The 15,937-nt window shown below is 35.4% G+C and overlaps 2 protein-coding genes across 2 annotated transcripts; both read right to left on the bottom strand.

Moving 5' to 3' along the window:
* Positions 1-276: 276 nt before the first annotated feature.
* LOC110926532 (abscisic acid receptor PYL8) lies at positions 277-3,945 on the bottom strand. The gene is made up of 3 exons (XM_022170317.2): positions 3,627-3,945; positions 1,193-1,408; positions 277-715 (listed from the first exon to the last, which is right to left on the bottom strand). The coding sequence occupies exons 1-3, from the start codon at positions 3,759-3,761 to the stop codon at positions 497-499; spliced, it is 570 nt and encodes a 189-aa protein (XP_022026009.1). The 5' UTR covers positions 3,762-3,945; the 3' UTR covers positions 277-496.
* Positions 3,946-10,244: 6,299 nt separating this feature from the next.
* On the bottom strand, positions 10,245-11,232 carry LOC110923405 (ethylene-responsive transcription factor ERF061). Its single transcript, XM_022167510.2, has 2 exons — positions 10,379-11,232; positions 10,245-10,345 (listed from the first exon to the last, which is right to left on the bottom strand). The coding sequence occupies exon 1, from the start codon at positions 11,161-11,163 to the stop codon at positions 10,393-10,395; it is 771 nt and encodes a 256-aa protein (XP_022023202.1). The 5' UTR covers positions 11,164-11,232; the 3' UTR covers positions 10,245-10,345; positions 10,379-10,392.
* Positions 11,233-15,937: the final 4,705 nt, after the last annotated feature.

The following is a 15,937-nucleotide window of genomic DNA, read 5'->3' as shown; positions in this document are numbered from 1 at the left end:
ATGCACCTACTCCACGCCCTATATGGGGCCCACCTTTTGTGGGTTTCACGCCCCTAACGAAGCCCCATAACACAACCTTACAAAGAGTCTAGTTTTCACTTCTTTATTTAGACGAGTATTTTGTATTATAAATCGTTGATTTTGATTTTTCAGATATCTCAGTTTTGGATTTGCTCTGGTCTGGTCCGGTTTCAACCAGACAAGTACCCTACTGCCCTACATAAGTCATACCAACATAACGAAATAGTAACTGAACAGTTTTTACAAAAAAGAATCTGCAAAACTTCCTATTCTATTTATTTGTATTCACACAAAAAAACGGCTTAACAACAAGTACAAAGACAAAGAACACGACAATGAGTGTCAAACATGATGTTCGAAAACAGAAACATGATTTACGAAACACACCCCATCAATTTAGCAAGAAAGTCTCTAATGCTATATGCACAAACACGGACTTTGACCAGTCTACAACTAACTTGTACTTCCACTAGAATCACACGCCAACTATGGGTTCTGTTCTGTCCTGCACAGCCAAACGCTCCGATACATCAGCTAACGACTTAAGGTTGCATTTAATGAGAGCCTCCACAAAGTAGCACGTCTCATCTTTCGTGTTGCCATCTGGCACGTCCACCACGAACGATTCAATCACCAAAGTCCCTGGCCTCCCGTCGATAATCTCTGGATGAAGTGTCATAATTGACGAGTAGTTCTGTATGTGTTAAGATCATGAATAATAAAACCAATTACAAAGATAGTCCATAAGGAAAGCATATAAAAACGTGTTAGAGTTAAATGCCATTTTAGTCCCTGTGGTTTGGTCCATTTTGCCAGTTTAGTCCAAATGTTTCATTTTTAACCTGTGGGTCCAAAAAGGTTTCACAGTTGCCATTTTAGTCCACTTGGTTAACTTCATCCATTTTTTCTGTTATCGAGAAGGCCAATTCGGTCATTTTGTATGTAATTCTGTTAACTAAAAGGGCAATTCAGCCATATAAAATGACCGAATTAGCCTTCTCGTTAACAGAAAAAATGGATGAAGTTAACCCAGTGGACTAAAATGGCAACTGTGAAACCTTTTTAGACCCACAGGTTAAAAATGAAACCTTTGGATTAAACTGGCAAAATAGCGCAAACCACAGGGACTAAAATGGCATTTAACTCAACGTGTTAATTGTATTAGACATACCCGAAGCCTGTGGTCACCGCCGACTATTTTTATGCCCAAGATATGTTCCTCTTCGTCGAGAAGCTCTAACCTCTCCATACTCGTGGTAGCTGGAAGCCCAGATCGAACACATACTTCTCTCACACTCCCGATTCCAAGGTTACCTTGCACGTAACACCCGCTCACAAAGGGTTTGTACTTTTGTGGTTGATCAAACCTCCTCACCAAAGACCATACCTTCAAAAATATTTAGAAAATATCTGGATCAGTAATCATCAAACTGTAAGATCATCACCAAATTTTAAATTTCAGCACCAAATCATTATCCAGTCTTAAAAAATAGATATGTTGTCCCTTGTATGTTGGTCACTTTATGATTTTTTTTTACTTCGTTTTTAGAATGGTTAACTCAGACACCCTCTAATTCTACTATTAAATCTACACCTTTATCTATATGGAACTCGAACCCTCAACCACTTGGAGAGAAACACAATTATATACACATCTTGATACCGCCAGACTACAAGCCTTTTGGTTATTTTAACTATAAGAACACGACTATGTGTATTGGCTTAACTAAAAAGTGAAAAAAGTGACTATCACTTAGGCAGGCAGAGGGGCTCTCACTAACCTTTCCCTCAAAAGTGTATATTGGTTTAACTAGAAAAAGTAGGTGATGTGGCTTGATGTGATTGAATTATAAAAAATAGGATTTTTCACTCTCTTTCACAAGCCCCACCCTCGTGCCCGTTACCACCATCACGCGCATTGGCGGAGAATAATGGTGGCCCGGGGTGGCCCGGCCCCCACCGATTTTTAACGCGTAGTGTAAGTTTACCCCAAATTTTTGTTTGTAGTGTAAAATATTGGATTTTTAAGAATCCGGCCCCACCGATTTGGATTTTGAGAGTCCGACCCCACCAGTTCAAGCTTCGTCACTGATCACACGCAAGTACATGTTGTCCCACTGATGCCCCATAAGGACGGTATTTGGCGCTTGATCAGGCTGAGGTGGATGTGGGTGCCAGCCTGGCAGCCCACTACGAATGGTCTAATAATGTAGTATAAAGGTAGTAGATCTTACTAGAGCCGATTTATATGCTACAATAATAAATGCTAAATTAAATTAAGCCAACTAACGTTCTATCTCATTATAATGCAGTGACCTTTTGAAACATAATTTTTTTTTTTTTTTTTTTTTGAACGGCGATTTTATTATCAAAGCTTAAGCAAGTTGCTCAAGCGGGGAAATACAAAATACAGAAGTAAAATAAAGAAACGAGACCCCTATGTGTTTGCTACATTCGGGACAGCAAACACACTTACAGTGGAAACTTGTTAAAACTGAAACCTCGCCATTTCGCCCAATCCAGTTTAATGGACATTTTGTCCATGAGGGGGACATTTTGGATATGTCTGTCTTTTAGTCCATGAGGGGGACCAAATGGGTAGCTTTATTGTCACAGACGCACCTCCATAAATATCCCGTGTGTACAACCTCTGAATCCTAAACAATTTTGGCATATTCCGGCCACTCCCAAATTACTTAGATTTTTCTAGTACCTGGAAACAGCCAGAGCTTCATGAATGCTTCATTAACTGTGCCGTACAAGTGCCTAATGCATTTTGGTTGTGATTATACCGAATTGATACCATACCGTTTGGTACCGATACTATAATTTAGTTAAAATCAAAACCAATACCGTGCAATATATGTTCGGTCAGTACCAGCATCGTATGGTACCGTTAAAATTTCCAGAACCCGTACCGTACTCATAGTACCGTTACAAAAACTGAGCTAAATTCAAAACAGAATACTGTACCATATATGTTCGGTCAGTACCTTTATTCGGTCAAAAATAACTGTAAGGTAGATTTTTGTAACCTAATTAGATTTGCTTCAAAATAACATGTTTAACAACACAGAAAATACGATCATAGAAGTAATACTCCGCATCAAATCAAATAGATATAGTGAATTGATGCGAACTGCATTATGTTCTTACTAAAAACATATTAGCCTTTTGTTATGATTTCTAATAATGATTCTACTCGAAACACAGAAGAGATCGATGCATCTTAACAGCACAAACGCCTATTGAATCCACACACAACTAACGAGTATGTTGTTACTAAACACATATTCGCCTTATGTTACCATTTCTAATAACTTTACTACTCAAAACAATGAACAGATCGATGCATCTTAACCTCACAAACACCGATTAAATGATTAGTAAACCTAGCTATTAAAAGTTCTTCGTTATCAGTAATACAAAACGTACTAAATCTACAACATCTCCGATTATATTATAATAATATACACTTCAAGTTAACCTAATCACGCATTAATATCACTAAAAGTGCAGAAAACTTCAGCTCAGATCCACAACTGAACAAATTATATAGCTAAATGATGAATAATATACATATAAAGAGAGATTTGAGATCTTACAAGATGAACAGGCGCTTTGATATGTTTAACGAGAGATGAAGTGCACTGATTGGCTCTAACTTCATGCTTATGGTGTCTCCTAATGTGGCTGTACTCCGACGAATCTGTAGCGTCATCGTGTCCGTTCATCACCATCGGTAGTTATGGATAAGAGTAACGATCGTCGAACAATCTGTGACTGAATTTGATCGGTGCGATAGATTTAGTGTTGAAAGTCCGGTGGATTCGTTGAGGAATTCGAGAGAGAATAATCACATCAGCAGCAGCAGCAATTGGGGTTTTCGTTGGTTCTTTCTCATCCACATCTGGTTTCTCTCACTTCACCATTTTCATGTGATATTAAATTAGTTGTAGTATGTGTATGGCCCCTGTACTACTCCAAATTGTCTGATTAGTCCCTGCTTGCTTGCTGATAATTTTTTTCTTTTAACATTGTATAAGCTCCATTAACAAAGGGATTGCTTACAACTTGTGCAAGCTCCCTTAGAGGTGGCGGGGTGGGAACGTTATACTATCACGGAAAGAAGTTCAACGCGTGATGGGCCACCGCCGGGAAAAGTTCAACGCGTTATATTTCCACTAAATCCGATTTTCGTTATTTTTATCACGCGTTATTGTTTGGTATTGTGAGTGTAATTGTTGGTTGAGGGAAATTGTTGGGTGTGGTGGTGAGTGATGACCACCCCCACTAAAAAAGGTTGTGAGTGATGAAAAAATGGTCGATGACATGGCGGAACTTGATTGGTGCTTGTGAGTGATAGATTCTATCACTAGTGAACCACCCCCCCTCCCCTAAGTCTCTTGGTTAATTTTAGTGGTGTGTATGGGTAGGTTTGGTTCGGTTTTTACATTAATTATAACCATAACCACTAGCTTTGGTTATGGAATTCCTTAACTATAACCATAACCGAACTTCGGTTTACATGGTTTGGTTTTGGTTATTTCGGCGATCTAACCAATCAAGGTTTGAAATAAATAGGGATGTACATGGTTTGGACTTGGCTTTGTCCTTTTTTTGTATGATAATCGAGACTGCACTTTTTGGTTAAACTACCTATGTGAGATTCTATTTAATAAGGTAACTCTACCATGACACCTTAATTTCTCATCAATATAAAGGGTATCTACATCAAGATTATTTTGCTACTGACATACTTTTATCTTAGTAAAGCTCTTCTATATGGTTAATGTAAGACATAAATCCATTATACAAACTTAACATTACAAGCCCGGTTCGGTTTTGGTTATACTGGTTAACCAAAGCTTTAAAACCGTGACCATAACCGATTGGTCGGTTAAACAAACTTTCATAACCATTGGTTATCGGTTAATAGCTGTTCGGTTATGTCGGTTAATTTTTTCACCTCTATTTAATTTATCGTAAAGGATCTCAATTGCACATTATAAAGCGAAAGCAATGTAGGTTAAGATTTTTCTTAACCAAACAGGGGCATTTTATTCATCAGCCGAACGGACCCACTCTAACAAGACTGTAAAGTTTAAGATATTGTTCAATTTAGATGGAAAAAAATGGTATACATAAATGCAAGGAATACTATGTACAATGCATGGGTGTGTGTTTGCACAATTGCAAGGAATACGATCTACAATATGTGAGTGGATATGGGTACACCGGAAAGGGGTGATCGTTATAGGATTGGTCAGTATTTCGCTCCTAACGCATTGGTAGCAGCTGAAAATAAATACATGGTGAGACTTTTGGAGAGAGAGGGAGGGGTTAGGTGCAATGACAGACGAGGAAATATTTTTAAGGGGTGCGAACAAGGGATTTAACCAAATTTTCAAATGTTTCGATCGAGATTTTGCCCTATAAAATACACTAAAAGGTTGTTTTTCAAGGGATGAATAACACATAGTTGAACTCGTTTAAAAATATGTAGTATAATTTGTTGTAAATAACACATAGTTGAACATAAGATACATTATGATTAAGGGCGTATTTGGATAATAGGATAACCTTGTATTGTACATTATTATCTAATCTCTAGTGGTGATACTTTTGATAAAATGTTGATGTGGTGTTTTATATAGGAGAATTAAATACAAACTATTTTAAACTTTTTCTCCATCAAAAAGTTTCTTCATTGTTTTGTTTATTAGTTTTTTAAAATTTTCTTTTTAAATTAATAATATATTACTCATTACAACATAATAATTTTAAGCTTTCAACTAGTATAACATTAAAATATTTTTAAAATTGTTTTTATGTCATTCGGTTTTGTGGCCGGTTCAAAAGGTCCGACAAGTAAACAAAAAGTTCGGTCGATCCAGTAACTTGTTTAGTTTTCGGAACATCAATCGAGATTGATTTGATGTTAGGATGCCGCTATGCAAGAACCAAGTTTAGAAGCATGGACTTATCCCATATGGAATATTAGGCCTATAGAATAGAGCCTTAGAAGAATGAGCCGTGTTTACATTAATTTATGTATATAATCGTTATCTCTTCTAGTTGTAGACCTTTGCATCGAAACTAATAGAAACCTTCATGTGGTTGTCCTTAAATGTAGTTTGATTACATTGATCAAGCAAACCACGAAATCATATGTTATTCTTTTCTTGTAGGTTTTATTTATGTTATCTTGTTCAAGTGAGCGTTTGAGTAATATCAATACACATGGTGATTAGAATGTCAAATTTGTTACAAAATAAGTTAATAACTATGTAACTACTTATAACTTATGTGTTTGGCTTAAATGATAATCCTAAGAAACAAACTTTGCTCGAAGCGCTCGGGTCAAAACAATGGAGAAAGATAGTTTATTCGGTAGCTATGGCAACGACTTGGAGATTATGGCATGTGCACAATCTCAAAGTTTTCGAAGGACAGTTTTTTCTGGTTTCAAGATTAAAGAAGATGTTTTTATTTGGTTGAGTCACAGGTTAAATATACCTACCCTGGCACCCTGCATGGGATAAATTGGTAGATTTTGATATTGTCGAGCTATCGTATTCTACTTTTTCATTGTCCTTTTGTTTATTTCCCAGCACCTTGCTGAGCTCTTTATATTTATATATAATCCGATGTTAAGAAAGAAAAAATCGAAAGGAACAACAATTTCTGACCTACAAAACAAAACAAAGGGTGAGAAATGAACAAAGCTAATAAATAGAGGGGTGAAGTTATGGTTAGCTGAGGATATTATAAAAACAAAGCGATCTGATTGGCTAAAAGGAGAAGTTAAAAGCAGAGTTGGATTTTTGTGGCAAATACGTTGCATTTGACCCCTTCTCTCTCTTTCCACTTTAAGGTTTTCCTTTTACTTTTTCGTCTTTAATTCAGTGTTAGCGACCGCACGGTAAGGTTCTAGACCCTTTTTTTGTCTTTATTCTCCTCTTCAGTTCTTGATCCTTGTGTCTTTTTTGTCTTTTCTCCCGTAGATATTTTGCAGGACACTATTCTTGCCCCCATTTCTTTTTTTTAATTATTATTTTAATTTTTTAATTAACATCGTTTCCACCTTTGTTACGCTTCGTAAACATGCCAGTGTGTAAGCACATGCTACACTTCGAATTTTTTAAAAATATACGTCAGAATTTTGTATATTTAATGGGCAAATGTGTTGTTAAAGTATCATTTAAAATTTCAAAATTATAAAAAAAAATCACTAAAGTATCATATTAGAGGAGACATGTTTCCAGAACTTGTATAGTTGTGTTTGTAATTGTAATACTAGTATTATTGACTATTGTGATGGTCCTGATATGTTGGTCCAGTGGTTAAATTGTCTGGTCTTTATAGTGAAGACGCAGGTTCGATTCCTGTTTGTGTCATTTTCGAGGGACATTTGGATGAAGGGACGAATCGGTGGTTTAATCTCGGGTTTGAACCTAACGGGGGACGAGGGTTTACGGATTCCATTCGATTCCCGTGCATCAAGGGGCACGATCTCATGATGGACATAGCCTCAAACAGAGCGGATTTACACATAAGATTTTTTGCCACTAAAGAAAAAAACTATTCTGATAATAGTTCAAACTAAAAGTGACGTGTTGGTGATAGAATAAAGATTTAAGATATTGATAAAATGAAATAAAAGTATTATGGGTAATTTAGCATCACACTTACATAACTAATCTTGAATTATCTCCAACTTTATTTTCTTCTAAACCTTTTACATATATTGTTCATTCCCTCGAACCTAATTTGTATGTATCAAATGCATATTTATGGTAATGTATTTCATATGTGCATATTGTGCTTTTTCTATACCATGTGTTTCTTTTTGTCATGGAGATATAAATTATATAGTAATTATTATATCATTGATGATATACATGTGTAAGTAGTTAATGTACATGCGGCCGAAATTTATGTCATCGGGATTTTTAGACTAGTCGGTGTAGAGGTGTATGAAAAGTCAAGTGGCACTGTGGCAGCCACGTCAGCAGAGTAGGATTTCCCATTCAAGCCTAAAAAACGCGGGATAGGAGGGGGCGTGGAAGAGTGGCGTGGAGCGACACATGGCATAAACTTTTTAGGGGTTTCAATCGTTCGGTTGGCGAGCTGACGGGTTTCAGATTGGCGGGTTGAGTTGCTGAATCCAAACACAACCCATATTTTTAGGTGTGACAAAAACATCAACCATAATATACACGATAAAACCGTGTAATTCATTTATCTAAACATGTTAAATAAGTTGCAATCAAGTTGTAAATGTGTTAATCTACTCCCATAACCGACACCCAAGTCAATCCTTATCTAAGATGTGGAATGAAACTTATTTATATGTTGGTTTAGAGATACAGACATAAAACTGTAGTTTAACTGAACCGGGTTTTATTGATAGTTTTGTTAAAAAAGTTGTCTTGTATCTTTTACTTTTTTGGAAAAAGAAATTTTCATATGGCTACGGAATCGGCCCATTCACGTAAAGAGTACAACTTTGGGCACGGAAAATGGGCCCAATTACGTAAAGAGTACAATTTTGGTTAGTAAAAATGGGCCCAACTCTCATCAACAATAAATGACTACACAGAGAGTACAGATTTGGTTACGGAAAGTCAGCCACTTCTTACAAAACGGCCCGATACCATTCGCATCAATTGGACTATGGGTTGTGCACTAGATGAAGGAGTACAAGTTTTTTCTTTTTTGAAAAGAGAAAGGAGTACAAGTTTTGATACGCTAGATTTATGTTTGTCGTCTATTTGTTACGATAGAGGCCAAATATATCTCCCACCACAAGTTAGAGTTGATACGCTACTAAATTCTTTTTGTTAATATTTCTAGCTACAAACAGCCGGAATTTGTTGGTAGTTACATGTGATAAGCAATTCTAAACACTTATGAGGGTAAGGTACTGGGTTCAAGTCTCACAAGAAGCAGGGAATAAAAGAAATTTGTCACTAAAAAAATCCAAACAAATCTTTAAGAAAAATAGACAATTCTATACGAATTAGTACCGCGATGTCACATAAAATACCCAAACCTTACTTGAAATTATGCAACTCATTTTGCTTAATGAGGCATACGTATAGAAAAGAGAACACATTTTAGGGGGAAAGTTGATAAATTTATGAATGGAAGAACTAGTACATCATACCCTTCTAGAAGAAAATCTATATATAACAGCTAAAGTTGAAAAGGATATTGAAATTGACAATGCATAGTTAAAATTGAATACCTAAATAAACGCGTAAACTAACGAAATCCCTGATTCACGTGTTTTTACAAACAATGGGCTTAAGATAAAGAAATTTGGATTAGAAGTCAGGCAAACACCAATGACCGTTTATCACAACGATTGAACAATTAATAGCAAAGCTAAGATAGGGTACGAGGAGGGTAAGATGTAGACAGTCACAGTCTTACCTCTACCCCGTAGGAATAGAGAGGCTGCTTCCGGTGAGACCCCCGACTCGATAGTAGTTTTGCATCAAGCCTTGGACATAAGGCACATGACACTCAGCAACTGAGACAACTGCCGATTAGTGCATGTACCCGGCCCCTTGTCTTTCGGCTATCAACGCCACCACATGATACATGATTAACCATCCCCCTCTTTTAACGTTATTTTCACGAAATTAATAAAATAACGTTAAACTTAGTGCACTTTCACTTTTGCCTCCCGAGCGACCACACATATATACATTATATGCGCATACAAGAAGCGAGGCGAAAAGTTAAAAAGTTACGTCCATTTTAAGTTTTGATACTTTCTAAAACATTTAGTTCTATCCAATTGCTCCAAACAATAATCTTTCATTCTAAGTTTTGATACTTTCTAAAACATTTGGTTCTATCAAATTGCTCCAAACAAAAATCTTAATTGGTCCAAACAAAATGTTACCACTCTTGGCTCAACTCTCTATTATTTATAAGTGGTCGGGTGAGATAATGTCTAAGGACTATTAGATCCTGGGTTCGATTCCCATAAGGGTGTTTTTCAGATTTGTTAGGTTTCCTTTTAAATTGTTGTATAGGCGTGACTGCCTATTAAGATGGATATGATCGGCTGATTTCACTGGTGGCAGGGTGATACTTCAGTGCTACGTCAGTGATCCAAATTTCTCATTAATAACAATAATAATAATAATAATAATAATAATAATAATAATAAATAGAGATGAATTTCCTTCCACATGAAATTATAATTTACACGAGAAAGGACATTTCATGACATAAAATTGAAAAAAGAGTACCCAAAACTAGTGCATGATACAAATAACAACTTGGTTAATTAACTTAACTGCCTACAACTGCTACCATTTGCTTGCTAAGTGCTAACACATGCTAAAAACCTCAATTTGCCAACACTTCCCAAATCAACTCCGGATCATAAGAAGGCAAACGAGCAAGACAACACCCTTCAACCTCCGACTCACCCGTCTCCGCCCCAACCGCCACCCGCGACTCGCCGGAAACCGAACTCTCTTCCCTCCAAAACCCATCTTCAGACACACTCAATGACATCAATTCATTTTTCATAACCTTTTCACTCTCTCTTTTCTTCTTCTTGTTCTTCTTCTTGTTATTCTTCCTCTCTCTCACTTTTTCACAAATAGCCTGAATCTTTGCATCCACAACGCTTTTAAGAGCATTCAGCTTCTCAGCGTCACCAATTAACCCAAGCTGACTCGGGTCCTGAAGGTTAGGAAAATTCAACTTTGCAAACTCACCGCGCAGCTTATGAGCTGCCCGATCATACGCATAAGCCGCGGCTTCAGCCGTGTCATAAGTCCCAAGCCACACCCTCATTCTGTTTTGAGGGAGTCTGATCTCACCAACCCATTTGCCCCAATGCCTTTGCCTCACTCCTCTGTAAAGCTTTTTCTTGTTGCAATTGTGATCAAAACCGGTTTTTGTTATGGACATGTGTTGTTCGGAGAATTTCTGGAGCTGGTCTCTTTGTATTAGGTAGACAGATGAGCCGACTGGCTGGCGAACCGAGTTAGAGGTTGTTGATGATGATAATAATGATGATGAGTAGTGAGTGAAGATTGAATCTATGGTGTTGCCACCAGATAAAATAAGGTTTGAGAGAGATGATCCAATGTCATTGTGTGGTTGCATGATGTATGGATATTGTATAAAGGTTTTTTGTGTTTGGTGAAACACAGGAAATTTGTTGGTTTTTCATTTGGTTCCTTGTTGGTGTATTTATAACGGCAAAACATGAGATGTTTGTATGGTCCCTCATGTGAGAACAAAAAAAATCTGAAAATCCAAATGAAACAGAAACAAAAAAAATTACTATTTCAGTCAATTAGTTTAAAAATTGTTAAAACAGTTCATGTGGTTTCAATTTCGTAACTATTATAATCCACCCACATTAACGTTATCTAGTAAAACTGTTAGTTTAGTTGAAATGACCATAATACCCATGTTATTAAAATTAAAATAAATAAAGAGTTAGTTACGTTTTTTCGTCCTTGTGTGGTTTGTTAAAATAACATTCATAGTCTATTAGTTTAAGCGTCACAGTTGGTGAGTTGAAGGTTGAATGTTGTGAAAGTATTGGTATTATTTTGGCAATTTTTAGATCTAATGGAGTGTAATGGTTTATTTTTAACAAACCATGTGGATGAAAAACGTAACTAACTCTTTATTTGTTTTAATTTTAATAACAGGGGCATTATAGTCATTTCAAATAAACCAACAGAATAACTGGATGACGTTAGTGAGGGTGGACTGTAATAGTTACGAAAGTGAAACCACTGGAAGTGTTTTGGTTATTTTTAACAAACCACAAGGATGAAAACGTAATTAACTCTAAAAAAAATTAAATGAGTTATAGGAAAAAAAATTAAAGAAAATGTAATTTAAGGGAGTTGTACTTTCGATTAGATCAACACTAGCTAGCGAAACCATCCACAAGTCAGATGCCATTCATCCCTGTCAATGCAAAGAAATCATCGAAAATCATATATACACGTTGAAATCAATGAATTTTTTCTGTTAGGTGGCGGTCACTAGTGATAGAATTCTGTCACTCCGAATATCCAATCAACTCATGTCATGTCATCACTCAATATTCTACCACTAGTGATAGAATTTTAGTGGGGGTAGTATCACTAGTGATGGACTGATGGGATTCCAATATACAAGTATTAATACACAATGTATAAGTCATACACATTCATTCATCAATATGTTCAACGCGTGATACTATCAACGTGTCAAAACTATCACTCGTGATATGGGTGGTGGTGGCGGTGTTAATGATACATCAACGAGTGATGGGGAGTCCATAACGGACCGCCCCCTCAAAATGTCGTTAAAATTTATCAAAACTATGGTTGTTAAGGAAAACAAAGATCTTCAATCTCTTTAACAATGAGAATTATGATTCTAACACTATAATTATGTTGTATGGACTATATGCGTACTTATTTCACTTGTTCATTTTAGCTAAAAAAGCTATTGTTGTGATAACACGTAAATTAATGTCATATAAAGTGCAAATGGGTTTAGTTGAAGCTTGAGTGCAATGAAATCTAGTATGCAATTCAATATCGCATATTCGTGCCCATTGTTGCAAATGTTGCTAGGCGCTCCCTAGTCGGTCGACTTGGGAATTGAGAGTACTCGGTCTAGACGGAGTGTACTTAAGGAGTACTCGGACATGTTCAATTATAAAGAAAATAGTTTTCGGAAAGTAAATATATATCAAATAACATATATTTACTAAAGTTTATAACAAAAAAATATGAAAATGATATTTATTCTTTAATATGATAGGCATAAAAATTATGTTTTTTTAAGTCAAACTCGGCCGGAGTTGACCTGCTAGATTCGATTCTGGCCGAGGTTAACCGCGTTTGATCAATTCCGAGTAATTAGGCGGAGTTGAAAAAGTCGTTTCGGCAGACTACCTTGTAGCGACTACTGGGGAGTACTCGACCTTGTAGACCTTGTTTTACAACCATGATTGTGGCCATGTTGTGATGGAACCAAAACGTAACAACCAATCACTCCAAAATATAAATTCAAATCACATACCCGTGTACCAGGAATGAAGACTTGATGCATTTTTTTGTAATTGAAAGGGTTAGAAGCTTATGCAGTATGTATGTGGTGTATAGCTTTGTTGTCAAGGCTCACTTCACGCTTTACTTTAAAAGCCCCACTTTCAGGCTCTCAGACGCATTTTCAAACCAAATTCCAACGAAATTCCCATCATAAATCGTTTGAACAGGTTTAAACATGTTTGAAACAATTATAAGAACATAAACAAGTCTGGAAACAACCTAAAACAACTTAAACTAGCCCTAAATAAGTCTAGAACATGTAGGCCTGTAAACGAACCGAACGTTCATGAACTGTTCATGAATTTGTTCGGCGGGAAGTTCGTTTATGTTCGTTTATTTAATAAACGAACGAACACGAACAAAAAAAAATTATTCGTCTAATTAAATGAACGAACATGAACACACTCTTTGTTCGTTCATTTATGTTCATGAACGTTCGTTTATGTTCGTTCATTTATGTTCATGCACGTTCGTTTAAATTTTAGTATAAAATTTATATAAATATTAGGTTTTCTAACTTCTTATATTAATATGACTAATTACTATATTTATGAACTCTAATTTAGATGTGTTTTCAGATGAATTGTAATGTATTAGACTTGTTTGTTCAATCATGTTAATTTATGTTTGTTTATGTTTATTCAAATATGTTTAGTTAATTTTTTTTGTTTATGTTCGTTTGTGTTCGTTAATGTTCGTGAACTGTTCGTTTATGCTTTAAACGAACGAACATGGACGAACACGAACATGCCCGATTTCTTAATGAATGAACACGAACAAAAAATGTGTTCGATTATATGTCCGTGTTCGTGTTCGGTTAAAGTTAAATGAACGAACACGAACATGCCTATGTTCGTGTTCGTTCGGTTCATTTACAAGTCTAAGAACATGTTTAAAATCCCTAAAAAACGACTCGCCTAAATAATCACAAGATTTACTTTAGATTATTATTTGTGAGTGAAGCTAGATATAGCCGTAATTTGAGGATGTTGTTACTTTGTGTATACATGACATGTTTTCAAAGCTTTCCTAAACTAGTTGTGAATATAACCCGTTTGTATGAAACAAGCCATTCAACAACCTTTTGAAATCATGGCTACAACACCTTTGGTCAACTCTTGATTCTATATAAAAATTATCTCAAGGTCAAATGGGAGATCTTTGCATTCACAATTGTCCATTGTGCAAAAAAGTGAACCTTCTTATTCTTATGCCATAAGTAATAATTAAAAGGTCAATTAGAAGAGTGACACACCCACGCGTAGTTGTGGTCTCCATATACTTTTATCATAGGGTGGTATGGGAAAATTTTTGCTTCCACTACTTTCTCATCAATCTTTCCCTAAAGCTGACATATTAAATGTTAAGAGTCTGAAATTATGTTTTGGAGCTATGTACAAATCGAAATGCTTCATGTATAATTTAAATGCATATTTCATAGAGTTTAGGTTCTATAGAAGATTCCTTCTCCTATGTGTTAACATGAACCACTGGGTTTGGTAGTCCAGTAGCAACGTAAAGCCTTTTAATGCACTAAAGTGTGAGATCTTGAGTTTAAGTCTCACAAGAAGTAAGAAATTAGTCATTCAAAAAATGTGTTAACAGGAGAAAATCACAAAAATAATCAATTTTTTGTATATTTATACGCAAATTGATATGTTAAGCAAGTTTATAACTCTTTAATTGTCTTCAAAAATGCCTTAAAATATACGGAACTAGTCATTAGAAGAAAGATGCACAAAAATAAAACTGTGATGGAAGAAATTTGTAAACAATAAGTAAAAAGTGAATAACATAAGAAGAAGCCTTAAACTTGAGAATTAGATACACAAGGAGTATCTTAGTATTTATCTCATATAATTTAGGAGTATGTAAACTCAGCTATTAAAAAAAAATACATAAGGGCAAGGGTGGAACTAGGGGTCCACTTACCCTTGGTCATTAAAATTTGTTTTAAGATTTTTTATGATGAGGTTATCTTTCTAATTATAATCGGTAAAGTAGAAAATTTTATTGTTAACCTTTGGCTAACAAGTATTAGCGTTGCTACTTATCGGTTTCAAGAAAAACTCTAGATGATAGACTATAGAAACAAGTAGTAAATTCAATTAATAATGTGGCGATCTAAACATAACACATGGTATTTGAGCTAAATTCAAAAGCTAAACCAAACTTTAAAACATGGTGTGATTGACTGATGGTAGCTAGTAACGGAATCATACTTCAACTTTCACATAAATGTCGAGACAGAAAAACCTAACAACTTTGAAAATCATACCACTAAAAGGTTTTGAAGACCCTTTACCATCATATGATACTCATAAAACTTTCGTAGAATTAAAAAAAAAAAAAACATTTTTAATTGTATTTATGTTGCAATGTTTCAATAAATTGTAGTATCTTATTTCTATTTAGGGGATGTTTGTTTAGTTCTTAATGGGTTGTTAATTAGTTCAAATCTCTTACTAGTTTAACACTTAATGGTTCAGACTGTTTGTTTCGCGTGTAGATGTCTGAATGGTTTAGACATTGCCTCTGAATGATAAAGCATTATATTGAGTTTAAATGCTTAAGACCTCTTATCTGAATTAGTCAGACATTTGTCTTTGAATGGTTAAGCATTATACTGACGCTTAATGGTTTTAAAACCCTTTTGAATGGTTAAACATTACACTGACTCTTAATGGTTTTAAAACCCGATTCAAACCAGCCGGTAAACGATAAAGAAAAATTCTCGTAAAAATAACTACCAAAAGTGATTCAATCGCAACATATATTACATATAAGATATGGTCGTTGTTGTCAATTAAAAAAAA

Source organism: Helianthus annuus, chromosome 17 (genome assembly GCF_002127325.2).
Source record: "Helianthus annuus cultivar XRQ/B chromosome 17, HanXRQr2.0-SUNRISE, whole genome shotgun sequence".
Lineage (NCBI taxonomy): Eukaryota > Viridiplantae > Streptophyta > Magnoliopsida > Asterales > Asteraceae > Helianthus > Helianthus annuus.
The sequence above is the reverse complement of the archived record's forward strand: the minus strand, read 5'-3'. Positions and strand labels throughout refer to the sequence as shown.